The sequence below is a fragment of the Echiichthys vipera genome, assembly GCF_963691815.1.
Source record: "Echiichthys vipera genome assembly, chromosome: 9".
Lineage (NCBI taxonomy): Eukaryota > Metazoa > Chordata > Actinopteri > Perciformes > Trachinidae > Echiichthys > Echiichthys vipera.
Window position 1 is genome coordinate 10855867 of NC_139834.1, and position 22903 is coordinate 10878769.

The 22903-nt window shown below is 40.6% G+C and overlaps 1 protein-coding gene across 2 annotated transcripts in view; it reads left to right on the forward strand.

Annotated features, from left to right (window-relative positions):
- Positions 1–22903, forward strand: part of scube3 (signal peptide, CUB domain, EGF-like 3) — an 83960-nt gene that overhangs the window by 10228 nt on the left and 50829 nt on the right. For both annotated transcript variants that reach the window (XM_083920065.1, XM_083920066.1), the window contains exons 2-4: positions 7975–8097; positions 12998–13123; positions 22135–22269. In XM_083920065.1, coding sequence (XP_083776191.1) covers positions 7975–8097; positions 12998–13123; positions 22135–22269 — 384 coding nt within the window. The remainder of the gene's footprint in view (positions 1–7974; positions 8098–12997; positions 13124–22134; positions 22270–22903) is intronic.

A 22903-nucleotide genomic window follows, 5' to 3' on the forward strand; every position in this document is an offset into this window, starting at 1 on the left:
TTCATTTACTGAAGGGGATCTGGGCAAGAGGGGGGAGAGATGCTAAATTTTGTGTTCATGTTGACGTCTGCATTTCATCAAAACCGTTTTTTATTTTTTTATGAGGCTGGCCGGTCTGCTGCCCGGCACATTTTCAAAAAAATCCAAGACATTTTCACAGTGTGCTGTGATAATGTTGCAACAACCAGCCATAGTTCCTGTCCTTTCCACAACCTCGTTCTCACTTCCTCTCATTAGTGCATACCATATATAGCGCTAGATGTAGACACATTCAGTATGTTATTATAAATGTGATGTGATGTGCATATACTCCATAAAAAAAAGATCTAGCCGTTTTGATTTTGGTTCAAGCACATTTAGCAGCATTATGGCTGCATGTGGGTACATTTTTGTTATAATTGTGCTAATTTAAATTGCCCTCTCCATCGAAAAATGTGTTTTGCGTATTATTACCTTGATTGTGAGCTTTTCGCCGTGCTCATTTTCAGGTGCATTCTTTTATTTGGGGTTTCTACTGGAACATGTTTACATGCTTTAATGTTCAAAATACACATTGTTTGTATCATACGGCCTGTCTGAATGTACCTGTATTTACCCTCGGGCTGAAACATGTTTTAGCAACTGTCTCTTTAAGCCCCCCTCCGATCTGATTGGTCAGCATTTCCAGGTCTTGATTCGTCAGTGCAGCCGGGTAATGACTGTAACGGAATATATATTATAGTTTAGTATAGTTGTCACATCACAACGGTACAGAAGTTCTGACGGCTCATTTAAAGGCACAGTTTATGAATATAGGCTGTGTGTATTTCTCTCCAGAGTATTCACAGTATTTTTATAGCGACCTGCTTTGTAATAAAAAAGACATGGAAATCTCACATTTTACACTATGGGACATTTTAGATGTGTACCAACAAGCTTGATTTTGTGACATCAAGACTAGTTTGGAAGCCAATTGAGAAGTCACTAAAGAGAGGTCAGTTAAAGAACGTTTACCAAGGTAATTGAAGTTTGTGATTTGTGGGAAAAACCAAATCAGCATAAAGCAGAGTCTTTTTATTTGTCGGTCTGGAGGGGATCTGGATAATGCAGTTTACAGGAACATTGGACATAACATTTTCCCTTTTCTTTAATGTTGGAAAGAATTTTCTTGCTGTAGTTTCCCTGATCCCAAATCAAGATGGAGGAATGAGACATTTTTCCAGGCACATTACTTTGCTTTACAACAAATGTGTTGCACATCATGTCATCCTATGGGTGTTTTACATCAAGTAGATAAAAGAGGTGTTACCGTCACTTTCATACAGTTCAGTCATACAGTCTCCCTGCTGTTTTTTACCTAAAATAATGATCCTGACCTTAACCCCGTCCTGCGCAAACCACAACCCTAAGTATAGTGTAAGTGTGGTTCTAAGATAGATAATTACAATACTTGTTTCTTTGTAATTATACGCAATACGACAAACGCTCTGATCCCAAGAACACCTTTTTATGGATTTGAACCCAGCAACCTTCTTCGTCTGCCTCAACGAGGTCATAAAAATGAATGATTTCATCAGAAAATGCTTTTGTGAAGAAAAAGAAGTTTTGTCTCTAATGCGAAACCTCAACTGTTCAAATGTTGCACCAAACCAGACTGTCAGGAAAACACCGCTGAATACTTTTCTGCTTCTGCCTCTCGCTGACTGAATGCATCACTGGGTTCATATTTTTCTGACTGTTATTTTGAAGTCAGCTGCAGGCAGCGCGAGTAAAGCTACACCTATGGGTGTCCCAGCTCCACTCAGTCTATTTCTGTATCTGAAGGAAAGGTGATGGGATGGAGGGGGGCAGGTTTGGGGCAAAGCAAACAGCGAGGGTCTCAACACTCAAAGTAAACATTACCCTTTGTTTGAACTACACACCTTCAGCCCTACAGTTCTCCCACACACTCGCGCTCTACCCTCTCAGTTTTATTCCGGCTAACACCCCCTCATGCCGGCCCAACTAAATACACTGCTTATCCCATGGCCTTCTCATAAATCAGGGAGGAAAAGCACCTCTGACAGGGTCTCACCTCCACGGCCAGCAGCCCGTAGCCGGCAGCTCTGACTTACATGTAGGGACTCCTTTGGAATAAATGGACTAATGGATTTTCAGAGTAACTTAATAACCATCTCTGAGGCCATTAGGATGTTTGACCAGCAAATTTAATATGATCATAAGAAATCCCATTTATATGCCTACCTAGCAACAATGCAACCAAATTCCAAATTCATATTTGTATGTATTATTCTGACGATTACATTATAGCTGATAAATTATCGGCTGATAATACAAAGCCAAATTGCTTTCATTGACTTAAAATGCGCAGCATCTACACACTCTGATACAGTTGGTGGAGGTTTGTACCTTTTAAAGTTGGTTTACGATTATATATATATATATATATATATATATATATTTGAATTCTTAGGCGAAATGTTCTGGAAAAGCCAAAGCATGTTTTTAAAGTCTTTTGACATACTCTACTAGAAAAAAATGAAGGAACATTAGAAGAGTCAGAACTGGTATTTATTTTTGTTTGTTCAATAATAGAGATGTTTGGTTAGGTAAGGCTATGGAATATCCAATATGAACTATCCACATTTGCCTACTAAATCTTAGCCTTTCTTTCCCCCCGGTGTGCATACACTACAGGCTATGAGCTTTTGTTTCAAATTATTATCATCTTATAGGTTATTAGTTATCTTATCGGCATCGGCCATGTGAAGCAGGTATTCGTCCATATAGTGCATCCATATTAGGAACCCTCCTACTGCTGCCTTCCAAAAATGAAAAAAGCTTTGCTGAGTCAAGAGCAGGTGATGACCATTTGGGTAATTTTAGGCAAAGTTTAAAATTTCATTGAGCATAGAGCATGAAGTGATTTGTTTCAGTTGAGAAAAAACATGCTTCATTAGTGCGCTACTTGCTTTCATTCAACAAAATCATTGAATTCAGTACTCAACTAATGTCAGTGGGTTTAAACACAGACTCTAGCTATTTGTGGCTTTAATGTGCTCAAGTGCATGAAACAGAGGAGCAGTGTAACTGTAGCAGTATTCGAAATGACACATGCCCCGGAGGAAACTGTTTAAACATCTGAGCATTGCCCAACATGTCTTTCTTCTTTGGTTTTGTTGTTTGGACTTTGTTTATTCATCCTTGTCTCGAAGCGCCGGCTTCATCCTCCACTGCCTTAACTTGTTCCCACCAACTGTGATTCCTCAACACAAAAGAATGAAAGAGACTCTCAATGAAAAAATGCAATCTTTTCATCTCGGGCATGAGTCAATTACCAGGGCAGCATTACTGAGCACGCTGCATGTTTTTTTCCTCAAGCATTCAGAGGATCGTCCTCTGGACTGAACAGAAGGATGTATTGATTCTGACATGTTTATTTCCACAGCAAAGACATGCTTGGTTTCCAACAAGACCAGTACATTTAGCTTTTGCCGTCCATGTGTCTGTTGGAATGCTCCCAGTAACTTTTATGGGTGGATTTTTTAAACAATGCTTTGACGGGCACAGACTATTGTAGTTTGTGGGCCAGGATGTCTTCATTTGTTTTTATTTCATTTTGTGCAGCTCACACCAAAGCCAATGGGAATGTGGGAGTCACACATTGCTTGACTCATTGTCCAGTTTATTTCCACATTTGTTTAGTTTTTTTATATTGTAGGCACAGTTTGTGGCACAGACTGTTAAGTTATGTTTCACATGTTCATATTCACTGTTGCACTGCTGTAACTGTATGCTACAGAAGCTACAAGTAATATTTGCACAAAGATGTGGCTGTAGAGCCGATTTGACAACATTTACTAGATTAGAGGGAGGTTTTTGAGGAGGGAGCAGCTTTTGCACAGTTGGTTACATAATTTAAGTGGTTATACCAAAGATAGAGGCTGTTTTGTGTGTTTAAAACATTAAAGGCATAGCGAGCTGCTCTCTGTCATCCAAATTTCACACAGTTATTATGTATGATAAATTGGCAGTTGCATCAGAGAGATACTTGCAGCCCCATATCTGGTGCCATTATTTCGCACTCATCAATTGCCTGAAGTAATAACAGCATTAAACTGTTCTGGATGCAAATTTGAAAAAAAAAAAAATGGAATCTGCCATTTTTCTGCACTATATTTGTGTTTTGATTTCATCAGTAATGTTTCAACTGATGTTACGTGCAATCTTTGAATGGTGTTTGCAGTGTGCGACTTCAGGCTTGTTCTAAATAATGTGTGTGTGTGAGCTTGCAAGTGTGCGTTTGTGTGCATCTCAAAGTAAGTAAGACGCGGCAACCTTGCAGACTAGAAAGATAAAGTGAAGTGATGCTCCAGATGGGAACATTAATAATAAGATGAAAAGGGGGATTCTTTGAGTTTCTGTCATAATGAATATTAATTACAATAGAGACTTGGCACCAAGAAACCTGACAATAAGACAGATATTTTGTTGTGATTAATGTCTCCCCTATTGAAAAACACTTCCTCACACAGCCTCTCCTGCGCTTATCCTGGAAGGCAGTCTGTAAGGAGAAAGGGCCCAGGCTGCTCCTCAGGAGAATCCATATTGTTCTCACATAATATAAATCAATGCAAGGCTCAGGGAGCTCATGCATCACAAAATGGCTTAGTGGAAACTTGGCAAGAGAGGAGCCACAACTGTTCCAGGTGCTATATTCTTGTCTGGGTGTTGCACAGAAATCTAAACATTATACAAACACGCAACACCTGACAAATTATTACTAGAATGATAGTTATGTTCGAAAACACCCCTGCTGTGACTTTACTTGGACAGCTTCATTGACGATGCTCAACTTTTGTAATAGGTGACAAAATACTGATATTCACATGTCATTCTGACACTTAGTTAGCATGGCTCTTAAGGGCATAAAGTCTGTCTGTCACGCTGCCTCCCACTTTGGTACCAGACTGAAAGATTAAACTGTAGGATGGATTATAATGAACTTTTGTACAGACATTGATGGTCTCCCAGAGGATGAATCCCTCTGAATTTGTCGATCCCTTGACTTTTCCTCTACTTTTCCTCATTTTGGATACTATCCCTGCTACAGTAATTGATAGTATCTTTTAGCCCAATTTAAGTAATTTCATATCTCGATAACGTTATTTAACACAGTATCGCATTTTCTCTAGTAATTCAATACATAAATAGGTCACATGAAATAACCACATGGCAAAGCCTATTTTTGTTTACTCCTGTGCGAATGTAATACATACCAAATACTGATTGTCTCATTTAATTAAGAATTTTAGTGCATAATAGAAACTCAAATATTTCACATCAGATATACTGAAAAATGTGAGTTAATATGTGCTTATTATCAATTAAGATGATGTAATTGTGTGTAACAATATCTCGATATATGATTTCATCATGATCTGTCCCAGTGAAAGACAATAATCACACTGAATTATTGGCCAGCCCAGTTAGATAAATTGCCATGAAATACAGGAACAAACATCCATGTCCCCTTTTAGGTTGAATTGTAAGCACTTTGGTGATCCCTTAACCTTTCATCAGAAATATTGAATGAATGGAAATATATACTGTATGTTTTCAAATGACCATTCATATCTAGACATTTGTAGTGGACCACACAACATTCTGTTGGTTAATGTTCTGTACCACGACTGAATTTTTAGTTATTTTCCTTATCAGCAATTTGATAAGAGGATTTTTGAATGAGGTTTTCTTACTTCTAGACTTCAACATGTTGCATGTTCATTTCGTCTGTCAATTATCACTGCGAGCATGTTAGCATGCTGACATTTGCATTTAGCATGAATACCTCTGTGCTTTAGTACAGCCTCACAGCTGCTACTAGTTGAATGGACTGTTGTGCCTCATGTCCATTGCATGGTTCGGCTCGACTCAAGTCACTTTTTCGGTAGCAGTACTTTTGTTTTTTCGTTTTCCACTGTAGATGGTACCCATTCAGATTCTCAGCTGATGCCATAGCGTTCCGTGTGAAACATGCCATTATCTTGAACTCGTGAATTGTACGCTGTAGTTTTGCGGACGGCCATTTCTAAAAATCTAGGTTCCGGGAATAAAACAATTGCTTTGGCTCCTCTCGTGGTTTGTGCAGGATGTCCTCCTGGATTTCTCTAACCATTCAGTGATCTGCAGTGTTGTGATTCCACCTTCTAGTATCAGCTCAGCTCATTCTGAATCTCGGCCGAGATGGTCCCAAAAAAGTACCAGGTACTATCCATGACTTTTGCTAATGGAAAAACTAAAAATAGTGATTTGAGTAGAGTTTTGTTGAGCAGAGCAGTGCCTTTATCATGCAGTGGAAAAGGCATCATTATTCTTGTTAAATCTTACCTTGATTCAGACATTTAATATTTTCCACACAATCACCAAGTATCACTGAAACCTCGGCAAACCTGTCATAGCAGGATGAGTATAAATCTGATCTAGTGGCTTTGTGTTCTTCCTGTAGCAATACCAGTTATAACAAACTACATTGCGTTTGTCTCAAGGTGTTCAAAACCCTTGTAATGGATTATTAGGTTCAATTTTGTGCATTCTGTGCCGTCACTTTTCTCCATTCTACTGCAGACTTCATGTCCTCCAGGAATAGGCAGATATAGGCAATAGGCTAGGCTCAAGGGTTTAGGTTGCAGGTCATTTCCCAGTGGGATCAGCTGGCTCCTGCAGAGGGCTTGTGATAAGAGTGGATATTGGAAGCTATGTAAACCTTGTTAAGCTGCCCTTCCCCTGTGTGCAGGGGGGTAATCCTAAACACCTGGGCTAGTTAACTGGGATTTGGTGGGATTAGGGGCTCCATAAGGCAAACCTGATCATGCTTCTGGTTAAATCCATTTCCATATCTTATCTTTTCACATTCTCTCTTTTATACAACTAAATCCAGCAGTTATGCAACAGTTACGTTTTAGAGTGAACTATTTTATCTCTGCTCATATCTTTTATTCAGGGCTATGGGAACTAGTCACACATAACTGTGATTCCAAAGAGGTTATATTGTCGGTTTGATTCATTTATCTGTTTGTCAGCAGGATTAAAGAACTACTGGCCTGATTTTCTTAGTGGAACGGTGTAGTGTGTTATACGGATGAACCTATTAAATTTGGGAATGGTCCCAAATCACTGGGTAAAAAAAATACTTTTTTACTTTTGTTATCAATGTGAGATACAGCCTTGGTAGAGGCAATTCTAGTTCAAGATTTTCTTGGTTTGAGTTTTAGCTATGCTTTCAGCATGACTCTAGGGATGGCAATCGTTTGGTCCAACACTCCACTTTGGTCCAGACTGAAATATCTTGATTACTACTCGCTGGATTTTTTGAAGTTTTGTGACATTCGTGGTCCTCAGAGGATCAATCCTATTTACTGTGCTGATCGCCTTACCTTTTCCCTACCATCACCATGAGGTTGACATTTTTGGTTTTATAAAAATATCTCAACAACTCTTGGGTGGATTTCCATAAAATTTGGTACACATATCCATGGTGCCCAGAGACTTTGGTGATCTTCTGACATTTTTTCTTATATTGTTACAGTGGACAATATTTTAATTTGTCGTTTCGACCAACTTACAGCAATAACTAATGTTATTGCTAAAAGGAATTGTACAAAAATTCATTGTATTTCCGATATTGGGGATATATCGTGGCTTGGTCGGGCTCTTAACCCATCATAGGTGCCCCAAGTTTGTATTGTTTTAATAATAAAAAAAATCTTACTGGTTACTTTGTGATGATATGATTTGTATTAACTTTTGTCACTGTTGTCTCTGTATTTGGTCTTTTGCTCCGCGTGGTCAAATGTAGCAAAATCAGTTAAATGGAGTTTGACATCTTTTTAAAAGAAATATGCATTTTATGATATTACTGTGTCACCACCGCCATCAACAGCAATGTTTCAGCTTCATCAACTAACCGCCCCCTCCCTCTTTCCTCCTTTCTAGATGTGGACGAGTGTGCAGAAGCGCTTGACAACTGTAGCATCGATGCCATCTGCCAGAACACCCCGAAGTCATACAAATGTATCTGCAAGTCGGGCTATAAAGGGGATGGCAAACATTGTGAAGGTAAAAGTTTTAACTGATTAATGTACTCATTGTCAGCTGTGGTTGAATGCACAAACTTCTGCTTCCCTCTGTGGGAGCACAGGGAGGATTTTTACAGTGCATTGTAGTGAAGGGAACATTTCTCATGTTGATTTGTCTCATCTATCTGAAGGTAAGCCCGTGGGCCAGTGACAGGCTTGATAAGACTTTCTGTCTCACTCAACATAACTCATTAGCTTTAAGACGCTCCTGAAGAGGGAGGAGAGAAGAGGGAACAAACAGCGGACTCAGGAAGAGGAAAGCCAGGTGCAGAGTGCTCCTTTGTGACAAGATGAAATGAAGCAGTAAATTTCCTACACATGTTGGAGGAGAGAATTAAGATAGTGGCTGAAACGGCAGTCAGAGGCCCTGCCAAGCAGTCAGGGATATTTCCACAGCCAGAGGCAGGCCTTGTAGACTGTCGGACACAAGTCTGTTTTTCTAGCCTTTTTCAATGTACCCAAAGCCTCTGGATCATTATATTCCACACAATTTTATTAGCCCTATTACAAAACCATATTTCACAATGTCATTTTTTTCCTTACTATTATTATTCTTCACATTTACGTGACCAAGTGTTTTTCATGGCCCCCTGCCTGTAGGTCATAAAAGTTTGCTTTATTGAATCTATTGTAAAATACGTGCAAGGTTTGGTTTCCATTGAACTGAAGGTTAACTGACGGCTCCTCAAGGCCGATATACTTCTACAATTCAAAAGTGGCATTCATAAAATGAGAAAAAACCACAAAGTGTTTCAGTAACTGGTGGTAAGATTTGAGGAGCATGCTGTCTGACCGCCTGTTGAATGTAGCTATGCTCTGCTGCCTTTTAAAGGCTTGGTTCAATGCTGCATAACCTGTTGCCACAACTGAGATTGTATTCGAGTTTAAGTTTTTATCTTCTGGGGACGCTTGTGATTTGTCCAACTGTTCAAGGATACATATACATTTTTCAAGTTTGTTCTATAATAGTCATAGTCTATCAAATAGGCATATGATCTACAGGGAAGGAGACAATGGGAAAGAAAATCAGTTTTGTTGTCATTTGTGTTCAGTGTCTCTTTCTGAACCAGCACTGTGTGTGTTTAAAATAGGAGAAATATATATACATACTGTATATATATGTATATATATACCCTTTTGCTGTGGTATCAAGTATCATTTTTTTATATTAGTATTGAATCAAAGTTAAAGAGCTGCCCAACCATGGCTTGAACATTGAAGCAGGTTTTGCCATCAAAAGAAAACTTCCTTATGTGCTTTCAGTGTGAGTGATGTGGGACAAAACCCACACACCAAAGTTTCTCTGAAGCTAGTAGGAGGCTTCAGCCGTCTGATTTAGCCGAACGTTGTGGGTACCTTTCACAGTTTGTCTTTTTATTGTGAAATTCTCTGCCCTGGTTTTCTTGGTGAGCTTCAGAGGGTTGATAACAACAAAGGAAATTATTTTTAAGGGCTCTTGTTTTCCTGAGGCGCAAAAAAAGAACACAGAGATTCAAAGGTAATTTAATTAAAAAGAAAATCAGTTTCCCTCTCAATTAATTTTCATTTGAATTAGTTTAGGAATTAGTTTTTTTTTTAGTTTTTTTTATTATTATTATTGGTTTATCATCCTTAAAACATGTGCTATTTTTTTCTACCTAAATGTGATTTACTTTCTACTTTGTCTTCTTAACAAAAAAAATTGACAGTAAGCTTTTATGATTTAGGTTAGTGGACTATGAAAACTGCAGTACCTCATTGTTATATCTTAAGTCTGATATATTGTATTTTGATTAAATATTAGAAACAGTAAACCAAACTAAAAACTGTTATTTTTGTTACATCCATTACATTTCAGCCTTAAAATTGAATTCATAATTTTACTTTTATTCCCTTTTCTAAAAGATGAATCGACATCTTGTAGATGTAAAGAGACAAATGTTTTGGGTTGTCATAGGAGGACGGGCATAGGATAGAAACAAATTCAACGCTATCTTTGAAATCACTTTGTTAACATGTGGTGGGTGTTTCACGTTTAGAGAGGAGTAGAAAAGAGATGGTTGATTGCTGTGATTGGGGAATGACAGAGATGTGTGGGAGAAGCAAGGAGCAGGAGAGTGTTTCTTTGTTTCTGTCCCTCTGCTGTCAAGTCAAATTAAGCCCAGAGTGAGACAGCCTCAAAGAGGAGCTGAGCTACCGAGATCATTGGCCATAAATGGGCCAGTAAGTGCTGAGTGGAAGTGTTCTCAGTCCACCTTGTCTGGTTCTTCTCAGTGCAAGCCCCTCATCCATCATCATAACTATAACAGACAACTCCTCTCAAGCTGTCATGCCAATCTGCAGTCTCTCGTTTATGTGTCACATTTCTTTACTTTTAGCTACTACGACATAAACTTTAGGGTTTGATCGATTTATTGGCCTGATGGTCTGTTATTAAGAATTGGCTTCCAGTCAGCCTGTAATGTCAATAATGTTAGTACTAATGTCATTTTAATGACTTTGCTCTGATGATGTACATTGGCATCAAATAATGACATTTTCCACAACAACTCATTTCTTTTTCTTTGTCTTTTGGATAGAATTTGACATTTCCATCTTTATAAATAGCTGCAACTTTTCGCAACTGACTTCATTCTCTGGATCTCAGTAGAAAGCGATTAGCACCCTGTGCTGCACAAAATGTAGTTTCAGAGGCTTTTGCATCCTGCCAACAATAAAATTCCAAAGGGAAAAAGCAATGTCTTGGCATGAAACTGGACATTTTTTAAGATCTTAAATATAGCATAAAACCTTGGCTATCACTACTAGACTTTAAAAAGAAAACAATATCATTGCAGCTCTGGCATATACCCAAGTTACATCAGTAACGGGTGAACCAACTAATTACCACAGCTGTTGCCTGTGTCCCTGTTTACCTCATAAGAGCTCTTATGCAAGCAGAGAAGGAACAAAACAGATCCTTTTAATTCACTCTATTCTACCAAACGGCCTAATTGCACTCACAGATTTTAAAGAACTATTTTTGACGTTTTGGAAAACTTTTAGATATAAAATGTTAATTAGCAAGCTTCAGAGGTCCTGGTGAGTGGAATTACCGTATTTTTCGGATTATAAATCGCAGTTTTTTTCATAGTTTGGCCGGGGCTGCGACTTATACTCTGGAGCGACTTATGTGTGAAATTATTAACACATTACCGTAAAATATCAAATAATAGCCCGGGTTATTATTTATCTCAGTCACGTAAGAGACTAGGCGTATATCAGCAATCTTCACACACACACACGTCAACCAATCAAAATTGGGCGGGGGCGGGTCATGGCAGAAGTGCATGGTGAAAAAAAAGATGCTACCTGTGGTGTATCTGATCGAGCACTCGGTGCTCGACTGTTCATGACTGTGTCACTCGGTGTGTGCGGTGATTGATTGTTCCTGTATGTGTTTTATGAAGTTGTGCGGCTACTAAAAGAGCACATGTTACAGCCTCGCCTCCGTGTGTGATATTTATCATAGAGACCCACAGTGCGCACTACAATAGTCACGCAATAACATAAAACCACAATACTACCTGCTAATGCTTGAGCTAAGCGGCGCATTGTCTACCTTTGGAGTTGGCGGAGTGAAGTGACACCGAGGAAGAAGAGTTCATTGGATTTAGTGATTAGGAGTGACAGATTGTTTGGTAAACGTATAGCATGTTCTATATGTTATAGTTATTTGAATGACTCTTACCGTAATATGTTACGTTAACATACCAGGCACGTTCTCAGTTCGTTGTTTATGCGTCATATAACGTACACTTATTCAGCCTGTTGTTCTCTATTCTATTTTTATTTTAAATTGCCTTTCAAGATGAAATGTCTTTTCTTGGTGTTGAATTTTATCAAATAAATTTCCCCCAAAAATGCGACTTCTACTCGAGTGCGACTTATATATGTTTTTTTCCTTCTTTTTTATGCATTTTCGGCTGGTGAGACTTATATTCCGGAGCGACTTTTAATCCGAAAATTACGGTAGATATATTTGGACTGAGCCAGACTACCTATTTCCAGTCTTTACGCTAAGCCAAGCTAACTGGGTGCAGCTTCATATTTAACAGATGGAGATGAGCGTGGTATGGATCTTCTCATCTAAAGGTACAAGTCAACAAGGTCTGTCTTTTCCGCGCTTCCCATTCATTGTCTATGTATGGGGTCGTGCAGTGCATTCTGGTAGCACTGCGGTGAGTGTCGAGAGACGGAGCATCGCATTGGCCGTTCCTTATTTGCATATCCAGCATGACGTGCCGTCTCTGAAAACTCCTTCTACAAGATTATTTTTTTGGCAGTTTTCAAGCCTTTATTAGATAGGACAGACAGGAAATGGGGTGAGAGAGAGGGGGAGACATGCAGCAAAGGACTTGAGGACCTTCAGTCTCTTTACATGGGACGGCTGCTCTAACCACTGCGCTACTGGGCGCCCCCTTCTACATCTTTTAAACTAATTGATGTGGATCTAAAGACAGATTCAGCCATTGCATTGCAGAAACACATTCAGCTATTTTTGCCATGTTGGTCCGGTTTGGAATCTGGGAGTAGTTGAGTGAAGGTGTCCGTCCAATCAGGTGCAGCTATCGTGGTTTTAGGAGGGTGTAGCCTGTTTTCTTTGTTTGTCAATAGTCACGATAACCGCTAGTGGCACGCCCATAAAGTATCCAATACTGCGAAGCGGGGTGACCCCTTCGGTACAAAATGGCCCCTGTGGACAGGTACCATAACTATCAGCAAGAGAGCAAATAAGCAGATTTCACAAAATAACAAACTGTCCCTTTAAGTCTGCTTCTACATCTTAACTCCTGACTGCTTCAAATTTCAAAGGACCTGCTCTCACATCCTCGTGCATTTTCTTCTTCTCCTCTCTGCAGATGTCGATGAGTGTGCAACTGAATACAACGGCGGCTGCGTCCACGAGTGCATCAACATCCCAGGAAATTACAGGTGCACATGCTATGATGGCTTCCGCTTGGCACATGATGGGCACAATTGTCTAGGTGAGTGTGTGATGTGTGTGTGTGTGTGTGTGCACTTAACACAGCATGGGTATGTGTGATCTCCCCCCCCCCCCTGCAGCCGACTTAATTATTCTGGAAAACATTTTGTATAAGGGTAATTTGTCAGGAGAACACATTCATTAAACTACATGTGTCATATTTTAAACTCAGTCTGACATAACCCATGTGGCTGCATAAATGAATCTCTCTGCATGTCTAATGTCACATCATGAATGGTAATATATGTTTCTGGCCTGAATTGAGCTCTTATTAGAATGCTGCATCAGATATGAGCTACTTCCTCATTTCACATAGCAGGTAGTCTCCAAAGAAAAATAGACTTTTTTTTAATAAGTCTGATGAAAAGGGGGGAATTTATGAAGAGCTTGACCCTGAGCTGAGAGCTGAGTGAACCGACCATACTTTCCCATGGTTTAATATTTCACCAGTGTGCCATACATATTAACCTCACAGAGAACATGTTACGCTTAAAAGGTTATGAAACGAAGAGAAAAACACTGATCTTCTGGCTGCTGGGGGTATCATCCCCCCTTTCTGTCTATCTGTCTCACTCTCTCTGCCCCATTCACCCATCCTACATTCCTTTGTTTTGTTTTAAAACCTCTAAGTCTCAGACCCCGCTGCTCCTCAGAAAAACTATCTCCCTCTTGGTAACAACCTCAGCATGATGCGTTTCACTTGATACTGAAAGCCTGTTGACTGACGTAGCTGCCTCATGCTTGTTGTAGAGAAACTTGCTACAGCAGATTTCACATTCAGGTGAAGTGATGACAGAATAAACATATCAGCACTTAACTGTGATTCACTGTTAAAGCGCTTTGACATGCGGGCACATGAGGCAACACACATCAATTTAGCAGATGAACTGCATGCGATGCCGGGATCAAGGTGGAATGGAAAACACTCACATCTTTAGATCGATAATAGACCTGCTTTGACTTGCCGATGCTCTCATGTCTAATATTCTCTTTTTCTTTTACTTTTGCTGTAATTGTCACTTACTCTTCTTCCCTCACTCTCTGTCTCTTCTTCGCTCATGCACTTGTATTTCCAGTGTAAAGCAGGGCTATTTTCCAAGCCATTTAGCAACAGCATTCAGTTGTGCGTGGATCATTTGCTGTGGCGTAGATCCGCTCTTGCCTTGCGCGCAGGTGTGTAATTGCAATATATGGTTGTGTGGCTGCTGCTGTTGCATCCAGCTATCCCTTTGATACAATTTGTCATAGTCAAAGACGCACGATGAAACGTGGAGAGGGTTTTTGAAGATTTCTTGTTTTGCCATTTTTTACCCCCCACAGCAAATGACCTGCATGCAAGAGGGCAAACATGTTTTGATTGACATCTGACTTACTTAGAAATTCATGTACTCTATTCCTGCGAAGATATCTATCCAATTCATTATTTAGTTTTTCTAAGCATAACAAAACGGGGCAGGGAAGGGTGTAGCTGTCAAGTACAAATCCAACTCTTGCCTTGAGACCTGAAAGGACTCTAAAGACTTCTTTTCTTGAGAATTTAACTCATTCTAATGCCTCCGCTATGCTCTGCTTAGGAAATAATCCTCAGCACAAACACAAGAGAAGAGAGGAAGAGGTATAGCCGAGGTTTCATGTTTAGGCCTCAGCTTCCTCTTCCAGGTTTAAGCTCCTTTTGGTCCCTGAGAAAAGATTAGTCCCCTTGGCCCTGGAGTGGAGAGAGCCTAAGCATCTAGTTCCCAGACGAGGTCAGACCCTCAGAGCCCTTATAGACCAGATGTGCCCGAGGCTACAGAGGAGGAGACATTTACCTAATCTTAAAAGTTCACACTGAGTTTAGAGACTGAAATGTTTAAGGTGCTTCTCTGTGGATGTTGTTTCTCCACAAAGCTCTGGTGATTTTGTTTTGTCTGCTTTACGGGGTTACAGTGCTGTATAAACTGTGTGGTGCCCATGACTTCCTGCTCGCAGCTCGCTTTTCTTTAGCGGGTAGGCACCTGTGTGTGTATGTGTGTGAGACTGTCAGCTCAGGGACACAAGTGAGGCCAATGCACGCTCATCCTTGTCGATGTCTTTGTTTGCTCGCTGCTGCGCGTGCCACGCAGCTTCTTGTAATTGGATGTGTTGGCAGCATAATGACATTGGGCGGTGGCAGAAGGCGGCGGTGCGTGAAGCAGAACGCTGGCTGGTGCGCTTCACCAGGGACGCTCTGGTTTCTGAGGTCTCCTCTGACTGCCCCACAAAGATGTCAGGGAGTCAGCAAGGTGGAAGAAATGTAATATCACAGCACACTGCTCCTGTCTGTGCGGAGTGAGATGTCACTCACTGTATAATTTACCTCACAGGGAGCTATTGTACCCTCTCAAAACTCACACTGAAGAGAGGAAGTGAAGCATATAAGAACTTGATTACATCTTTTATAACTGTCATGGCTATTATCGCAGAAGTAAGGGAGGGAGGGTATTTAATCACCACACCTCTTTCATTGCGAGGCTTTAAAGGATTTTTAGAGTCTTAGGAAAAACTGAGGAATCAATGTCAATTTAATCCAAAACACACATCCTCTTTAGAATGAAAACCAGATGCAGAAGGGCTATTAGTTCCCCCACTGTAGCACCACCGTCCCCACATTTATGACCTGCGTTTTGGTTGAGGTCCTACAGAAACCTGACTCTTATCATCGCTAGTTCGTTAAACTCTCTCAATTAGCTTAATATCGTAAGCATCTGCGCAAATACGTCCTTTCCTCACAACCACAAATCACAACATTTCACCTCTATTTGGAACTAAAAGAAACAAATAAAGATATTTCTTATGTTCCCATAAAATGGAAATGCCACAATCGCTTGCTGTGTGACTCACTAGGGGAAATAAAAGCAGGTTTGAAATGGACATTACGCTTTTATCAATTAATTGTTTACTCATATTCATCATGCTCTGCTTTGTTAGTAGTACACAAAGCCCCTGTTGCCAGAGCACTGACTTTGGGGTTCTAGGGCTCAACACACACAGCTTAAAAGTCAATGCTCCTTTGATTTCTATTGACCAACACTGATTTGGTTTGTATTGATTCAGCAGTGCTCAATTCCCCCGTGCAATCTATAGGGAAATGAGTGCCCTTTTACTTTAACCTTCCCCAAAGATGTAACATGATCTACAATACAAAAGCAATGTCATTACAGCTTTGAAATGGGCTTTTGAAGGCCAGCTTAGAAGTAGCAACAGATAAAAGGTCACACTAGTTAACACTGTTTGTTTTGCTAATGGTTGTAATTGCATAGTACCTTTGTTTTTTTTAATGTCCCTCAGAATCTTTTTGACAGAAAAGCTTCATCTGTCATCCACCACATAGTCTCTGAGTCATTGCCTAGCAGTGCCTGTATCCCAATTCTTTTCATCCTTTGGGATCATGTTGCAAGGATGGCTTATCAAACAGGAGGTTTCAGAATGATGTATTATTGACCAGGTCCTGATGGGAAGAAGTAGTCATCAAAGAGTGTCATGCTGATTTGCTCCGCTTTTAAATGCATTCCTTTTAACCTTGTTGGCCACTCATCCAAGACTGCGATGATAACATCCTCACCCTTCAGTTGAATCTAGCCTGCGAGAGGTGCTTTTATATAGGCTTTTAAATATGTGCCACTACAAACTGGATTTAAATCATTTCTATTTGAATTTGAATTGCTCAACTTGAATTATTGAATAAAACTTAATCTGAATAGTGTGATTTGAATTCAGTTGCTTTGAAACTCTATTGATCCTCACTGAAAATTCCACTCTGTGTATACAATAGTTCTCACAAATTCAGTTCTTGTAGTTTAATTTTCCTAAGAGGGAAACCTTTCCCGCTAACTGAAGGTTGGGTTTCTGCAACACTAACCTATAAAAACATACACAGACTGGAGATATAAATCTGTGAATCTCTTCCTCAATGACCGGATATCTGCGTTTATTAGAAATCAGTTCCAAACTATTAAACTAGTTTCAAATTGCACTGTGCCGTTATTTAAGTCGAGCAATTCAAATTGAAAACGAAATGATTTGAATTCTGTTTCTATTGACCCATATTTCAGTCCATACTTTTAACCTTTAACTCCTGAATATACAGTATCGGATTGAGTCAGACCAATGATGATCTGGTTTACCCCGCTCCTATCATACCCGGAGGGGTTCCGGATGGTAAAGACACCGCTGAAGCTTAGCTTTAACCCTCCACACTTACCCGCTGTGGATGCAAATACCCCGCTGTCTCCCCAGTTAGCAGTCACTTTGCTTTTGTTGTGACATGCATGGATCGGGTTCAGACAGGAGAGTCTCTTCACAGTTCAGAGAAGAGGAGCTGGAGTGATGAAGGACGGATTTGAGATTGGTGCATTAGCCAGCTCCTGAAAAGTACATCAACTCTCTCTCTCTCTCTCTCTCTCTCTCTCTCTCTCTCTCTCTCTCTCTCTCTCTCTCTCTCTCTCTCTCTCTCTCTCTCTCTCTCTCTCTCTCTCTCTCTCTCTCTCTCTCTCTTTCTCTCTCTTTCTCTCTCTCCATCTCTCTCTCTCTCTCTTTCTCTCTCTCTCTCTTCTCTCAGGATTGTTCAGTCCCATCCACCATGAAATGAACAATTCCAGCTGAGCCCACTGGCAGGGCTTTGGGGGAAACTCAAGCCTGAGATTGGGCTTAGGGATGGAGCAGACTGGGAGCCGTCAGACGTCAGCACAGGGCCTCTTGTCTGCTTGGCATAAGGCTGTCCACCCAAACACTTATCCTGGGGTTTTGTTTTTAAAATACTTCCAGACTTGTTTTGGAGGAACAGAGTAATACCATTTAGAATGATCTTAGCTCATAGTTCTTCAGTTAGGAAAGAACTCAGCGAGACATTGGACGTGGAATTTAAGCATGTGCTTATTTACCAAAATTGTTACCTGGGAGACGGGCCCAAATCGAAAACATCTGAGTTCAATCAAAGCTGAATTAGTTTTGTATATGTAATGGCAGAAAAATCATCCCTACCTGCTGATTTAAGAATGAAACACTACAGTAAACAGAGCTTTTATTCATGTTTGCTTAGCAGATGTGAATCAGTTAACTGTATTAGACGCAGGCAGACAGGAAGTCCTGGAACCAATAAATTGTTCAAAGCTAAATACTGTAAGTGTCTTAATGCATCAACTTGCAGTTTAAAATACTCACCCACACTTCTTTGATTTGAGAGAGTGTGTTCTGCAGATGAAAGATCAGAACTTCTTGCAACATATGAATTTATTCGCCCTCAGCTGACGTGTGTCAGACCGAGGCTAAGTGTTTGTTAACACAAAGCTAGTTTCAGCCTCTGTGAACTCAGTTGTCCTCACGGGCCGGGTTCAAACCTGCCGTCGTATTCACAGTTCATTCATGTGGGTGCAGAAATGTGCTGTGTCATTGAACTCCAGAAGCCAAAAAAAGCAAGAAATCCTGTAATCCTGTTTAAAATAAGAAAGGATCTTGTTTTAATTGGAGCTGGCTGTGCATGTGCCACTCCTTCCTCACTGACGCTCAGTAAAGCCAAGCTGGTGCCTGTTCATCTACCAGCAGCACGGCCGGCTCCTGCTCTCCACCAGCTGTTTTGCTGCCTGGCACTGCACATGGCTCTGATTTGCTGCCTTATTAAAGAGTGTGTGCCTCTTCGACTCCTGTAAATTAAATGCCCAAAGAGGCCAGTGTACGTCCACCCACCTCCTTGTCTCTGGTCTGTCTAGACCACAGAGACACTTCTGTCTGATCCAGACAGAAGCCAAGCAGTAGGATGGATGCATGGACAGCTTTGATGACAGACAGCATTAGATTTTCACTCTCCCCTGGAAAAAAACAACAACCTTTGGGTCAGCAATAAATGCCCCCCCCCCCCCACACACACACACACACACACAGACAAACACACAAAAAAGGAGCGCAAAAGAGTTGAGTGTTTCAAATTAAGAGTTCAGGAGTTTCTGTAAAGGAACCACCATGTTTACACGGCTCTAGAGCTCTGCGCAAGGCCAAATGTTATATATACAGTCAAGGCTATCTGAGAAACCAGCGGACATGGCCTCCGCAAACACGACCAATCTCTTAATCTCTCTCCGTTTTTAACCTTACTTTTCCCTTCATCTCCTTGAGTAAAACAGCGATAGAGCATAGACTAAGTCTAATTTTTCAGAATGGAGGCAGCCCCCTTTAAACTTGATTGAGATGTTTTTTTTTCCATTCTCCGGAGAATTTTTCAAAAATGTTTTAAGTCTAAATAACATAAGCACTTCTCTTGGCCATGCCAGAACCCCTTTCCGCTTGGAAATATTTGCTTTGGACGCCAGCCTTGCCCAGCACACAACACAGGCAATTATGGGAGCTATTTAAACAGGAGAGATCTACTGACAGGCGACGCCTCATTTGGAGGGATGAAGGAATCAGGAAATGAAACCTTCATTGATGCACTGAGGGTATGGAAAGAGAATTCCCCCAGGCCCACTGAGGCTGGTTGCACTTCTCATGGGCATTATGTGCATGCACCGAGGACTGTTGTGTTAGCGTAGCCTTCACTTCACATGTTTGAATATTTAGAGAGAGAGAGAGAGAGAGAGAGAGAGAGAGAGAGAGAGAGAGAGAGAGAGAGAGAGAGAGAGAGAGAGAGAGAGAGAGAGAGAGAGAGAGAGAGAGAGAGAGACAGACAGAGAGACAGAGAGAGACAGAGAGAGAGAGAGAGAGAGTTGGTGCCTGCTAATAGTTTATCTGTAACGGTGCAGCTGTAGGTTGTTGGCAGCTTTCGTCAGCTCAAAGGTCTTCTCTCTTTTGCTGACACTTTCATGATGGGGGGATGAGACCATGCGGTCAACTCAAGGCAGCCACACAGTTAAATGAAAGCCTGCCCAGCTATTTTTTTCTAAACCATCCTCCCTTTACTCTGACTTAAAGTCTAAATATTAACTTTAGTGCACAGGTTCACCTGGCTGCAGAGGGATGCTTTTCCCAACGACCTCAACTGACATGACTCAGTTTTTAGAGACAGTTTTGCTGATGGAATGTGAGAACAGAACTGCAGACCTGGCAAGCCGACGAGGGTCACAAGGGTCACGAGTGCTACCTGCCGCAGGCCTACTTACCGGTATCCACCCCAGAGGTTTTGGTCTTTTCAGGTTGCACTGTGCGCACAGTCTGTGTGTGTTTACGCTTTTGGTGAATCCACATGTCCCTGCATTTCTTTTTGGAAAAAGAAGAAAGAAGAGGACGCAGTGAAGTTTAATTTCTAACTCTGCCGGGCTGAGAATTCCCCAGAAAGGAAACTTAATCTAGAGGCCTTCTCAGACTGGACAAATAGACAGTAAATTAGTTTCGCATGACGCTTTATTAAAAAAAAGCCTTGTGTATACATCAGATTATTGATGCATCGTGCAGAGGGATGGATAAGGTTCCAGTGCGGTCAGTAGTGAGGGACTACAGCCCAGGTCTCCGGGGGAAGAGTCCCCTTCCAGAGCTCTTTGCAGTCACGCACAGGGGAGGCCAGGGCCCCTAAGCTCTGCAGCATGCCAGACAAATAGAAAATGACATTGTGCAAAATGCTTCATGTTGAAAATAAACAAATATATCAACAGATTTATAGATGCCCCACCACTGCTCATTTTTTTCAAGTCACACAATGACTTGAGAAAAAGTAGTTTCGTGCCATTAGGAGAGAACAACTGGAAGTGCACCATTCATTATGGGAAAAATTAAGTCAGCAACTCGTCAGTTTGTGGTCAGTTTCCCTTTCTAGCCCTGTGGCAGGACGAGGCCTCAGGCGACACCTTTGTAAATGCTCTGACTTTGTATGCACTTGATGTGGATTCACTTGCTTGCTTGTTACACTCCTGCCCCCCTTTCCTCCCATGTCTCGTACTCGCTTCTCTTTCCTTCTCTACACCCACCCCCCACCCCCTCCCTGCATTCTTCCCGTCATGGGGCTGACAGACACTCGTCATCAGCAGGTACTCTGGCCCGGGTGGATCAGGTTTCCCACCAGGAGATTGTGCTGCATGTGCATTTTTATGGCTTAGTGCTGCACAGTTGGAGGTTTTCAGTGCAACTCTGTGTGCTGCCATGTCAGATAACCATTAAGACAGACACAGCCTCCTTAAACAGCTTAAGACAGGCTCCTCTGGCTTTTCATAATATACAAACACTTTTTTGTACCTCTAGTTTTCCTTTTGTATGACATTTACACTCAAAGCACAACCTCCCCACATATGTTACCTACTTATGACAGTGGGCAATTTCTTGATCACTTTCATTAAATTAAAAATACATTTATTTAATTTGTACTAGGAGGGAAGAAGAAGCACTTTTTGAACCTATTTTTTTCAGTCAAATAGTAGTAGAGTATTATTTTTCAGTTTCAAACACAGAAGGTTTTTATGAATGATATATATATTCAGTTAGGGAATGTGCTGTAAAATATTGCACTCTTTACCCCATTACATTAGAGATCTGGTCACTAATTATTTAACATACCAAACATATAATGAACTTATGCTAGACAAATTGGATGCAGTTTTATAAATGAAACTATCCAGTATTAAATGAAGTATTTCAAATGTGCTCCACATCCACCAGCTACAATGGTAAAATTCTGCTTTATTAATATAAACATTGATAATATTAGATATGATGGTTTAATAGTAGGGGCCATATACCTACATTGTGAGTACTTTTAGGTATGATACTTTAGTTCATGTTGATAATGCTAGATTATATCTAAATTACATGACATTTGAGTGTGGTACTTGGAACAGATTCTTTTATAGCTATTTTTAAGTGCTTTTTCATTCATCATCACTTTTGCTCGACGTTCTAAGTAATTATGTTTCTAAACGGATACAATATGTGTGTATTCGAACCATCTCTGTTTGATTTTGATTTACAGCTACTTGTTCCTTAAATGGGTCATGATCTTTCCAACGCTAATCTTTGTAGCATTTTCTCTGTCTTGAAATCATTTGACTAAATTTGTTGTGTGCGTGTGTCTCCTGGCAGATGTGGATGAGTGCTCTGAAGGCAACGGCGGATGCCAGCAGATTTGTGTCAACATGATGGGCAGCTATGAGTGCCGCTGCAGAGAAGGATTCCTCCTGAGTGACAACCAGCATACCTGTATCCAGAGGCCTAAAGGTTAATCACGCACACGCCCACAAACACACACACACATTGATGATTTATGGAAAAAGCAGGACGCTAGTTGTTGCATCTTACTCAAGGTTGTGGAAGCTCATTCTTTTATTTTAAGCTCAGTGAGTAGGATTTTCATAAATTACAATGGGCCTCAGGCAAAAACCACTTGTATGAACCGATTTGTTCAAGTGGCAAGTAAGTAAGAATTTTGAATTTCCTCTTAGGTGGCGAACACAATTCACGAGTCATGTGCAGTTAGTCTGCTGTTGTCCAAACCTCCATTTTTCAGTAGATAATATATTTCATTACTTTGAGTTTGAAATGAATTATTATTATTATATTATTTAATTAATTATAATATAATTGTAAAAATGTATTCCTATTGCCTCACAATATCATTTCAAATTAGCTATTGATGCTATTGTATAAAACTTCAATATCAATATGAATCTCAAACTACAAAAAAGACTTGCAATATTTGACCCCCTCCTGTTACAGTCATCGATCGCTTCTTTATGTCAGCGTCAGTACAACCCTCAGGTGACATGGCATTAACAGCGCTTGTCATTTTCCCCATTCCTCGGCTTGAGCAGGTCCCTTAACTCTGCTGCTGACGCTGTTAAAATGATCGACT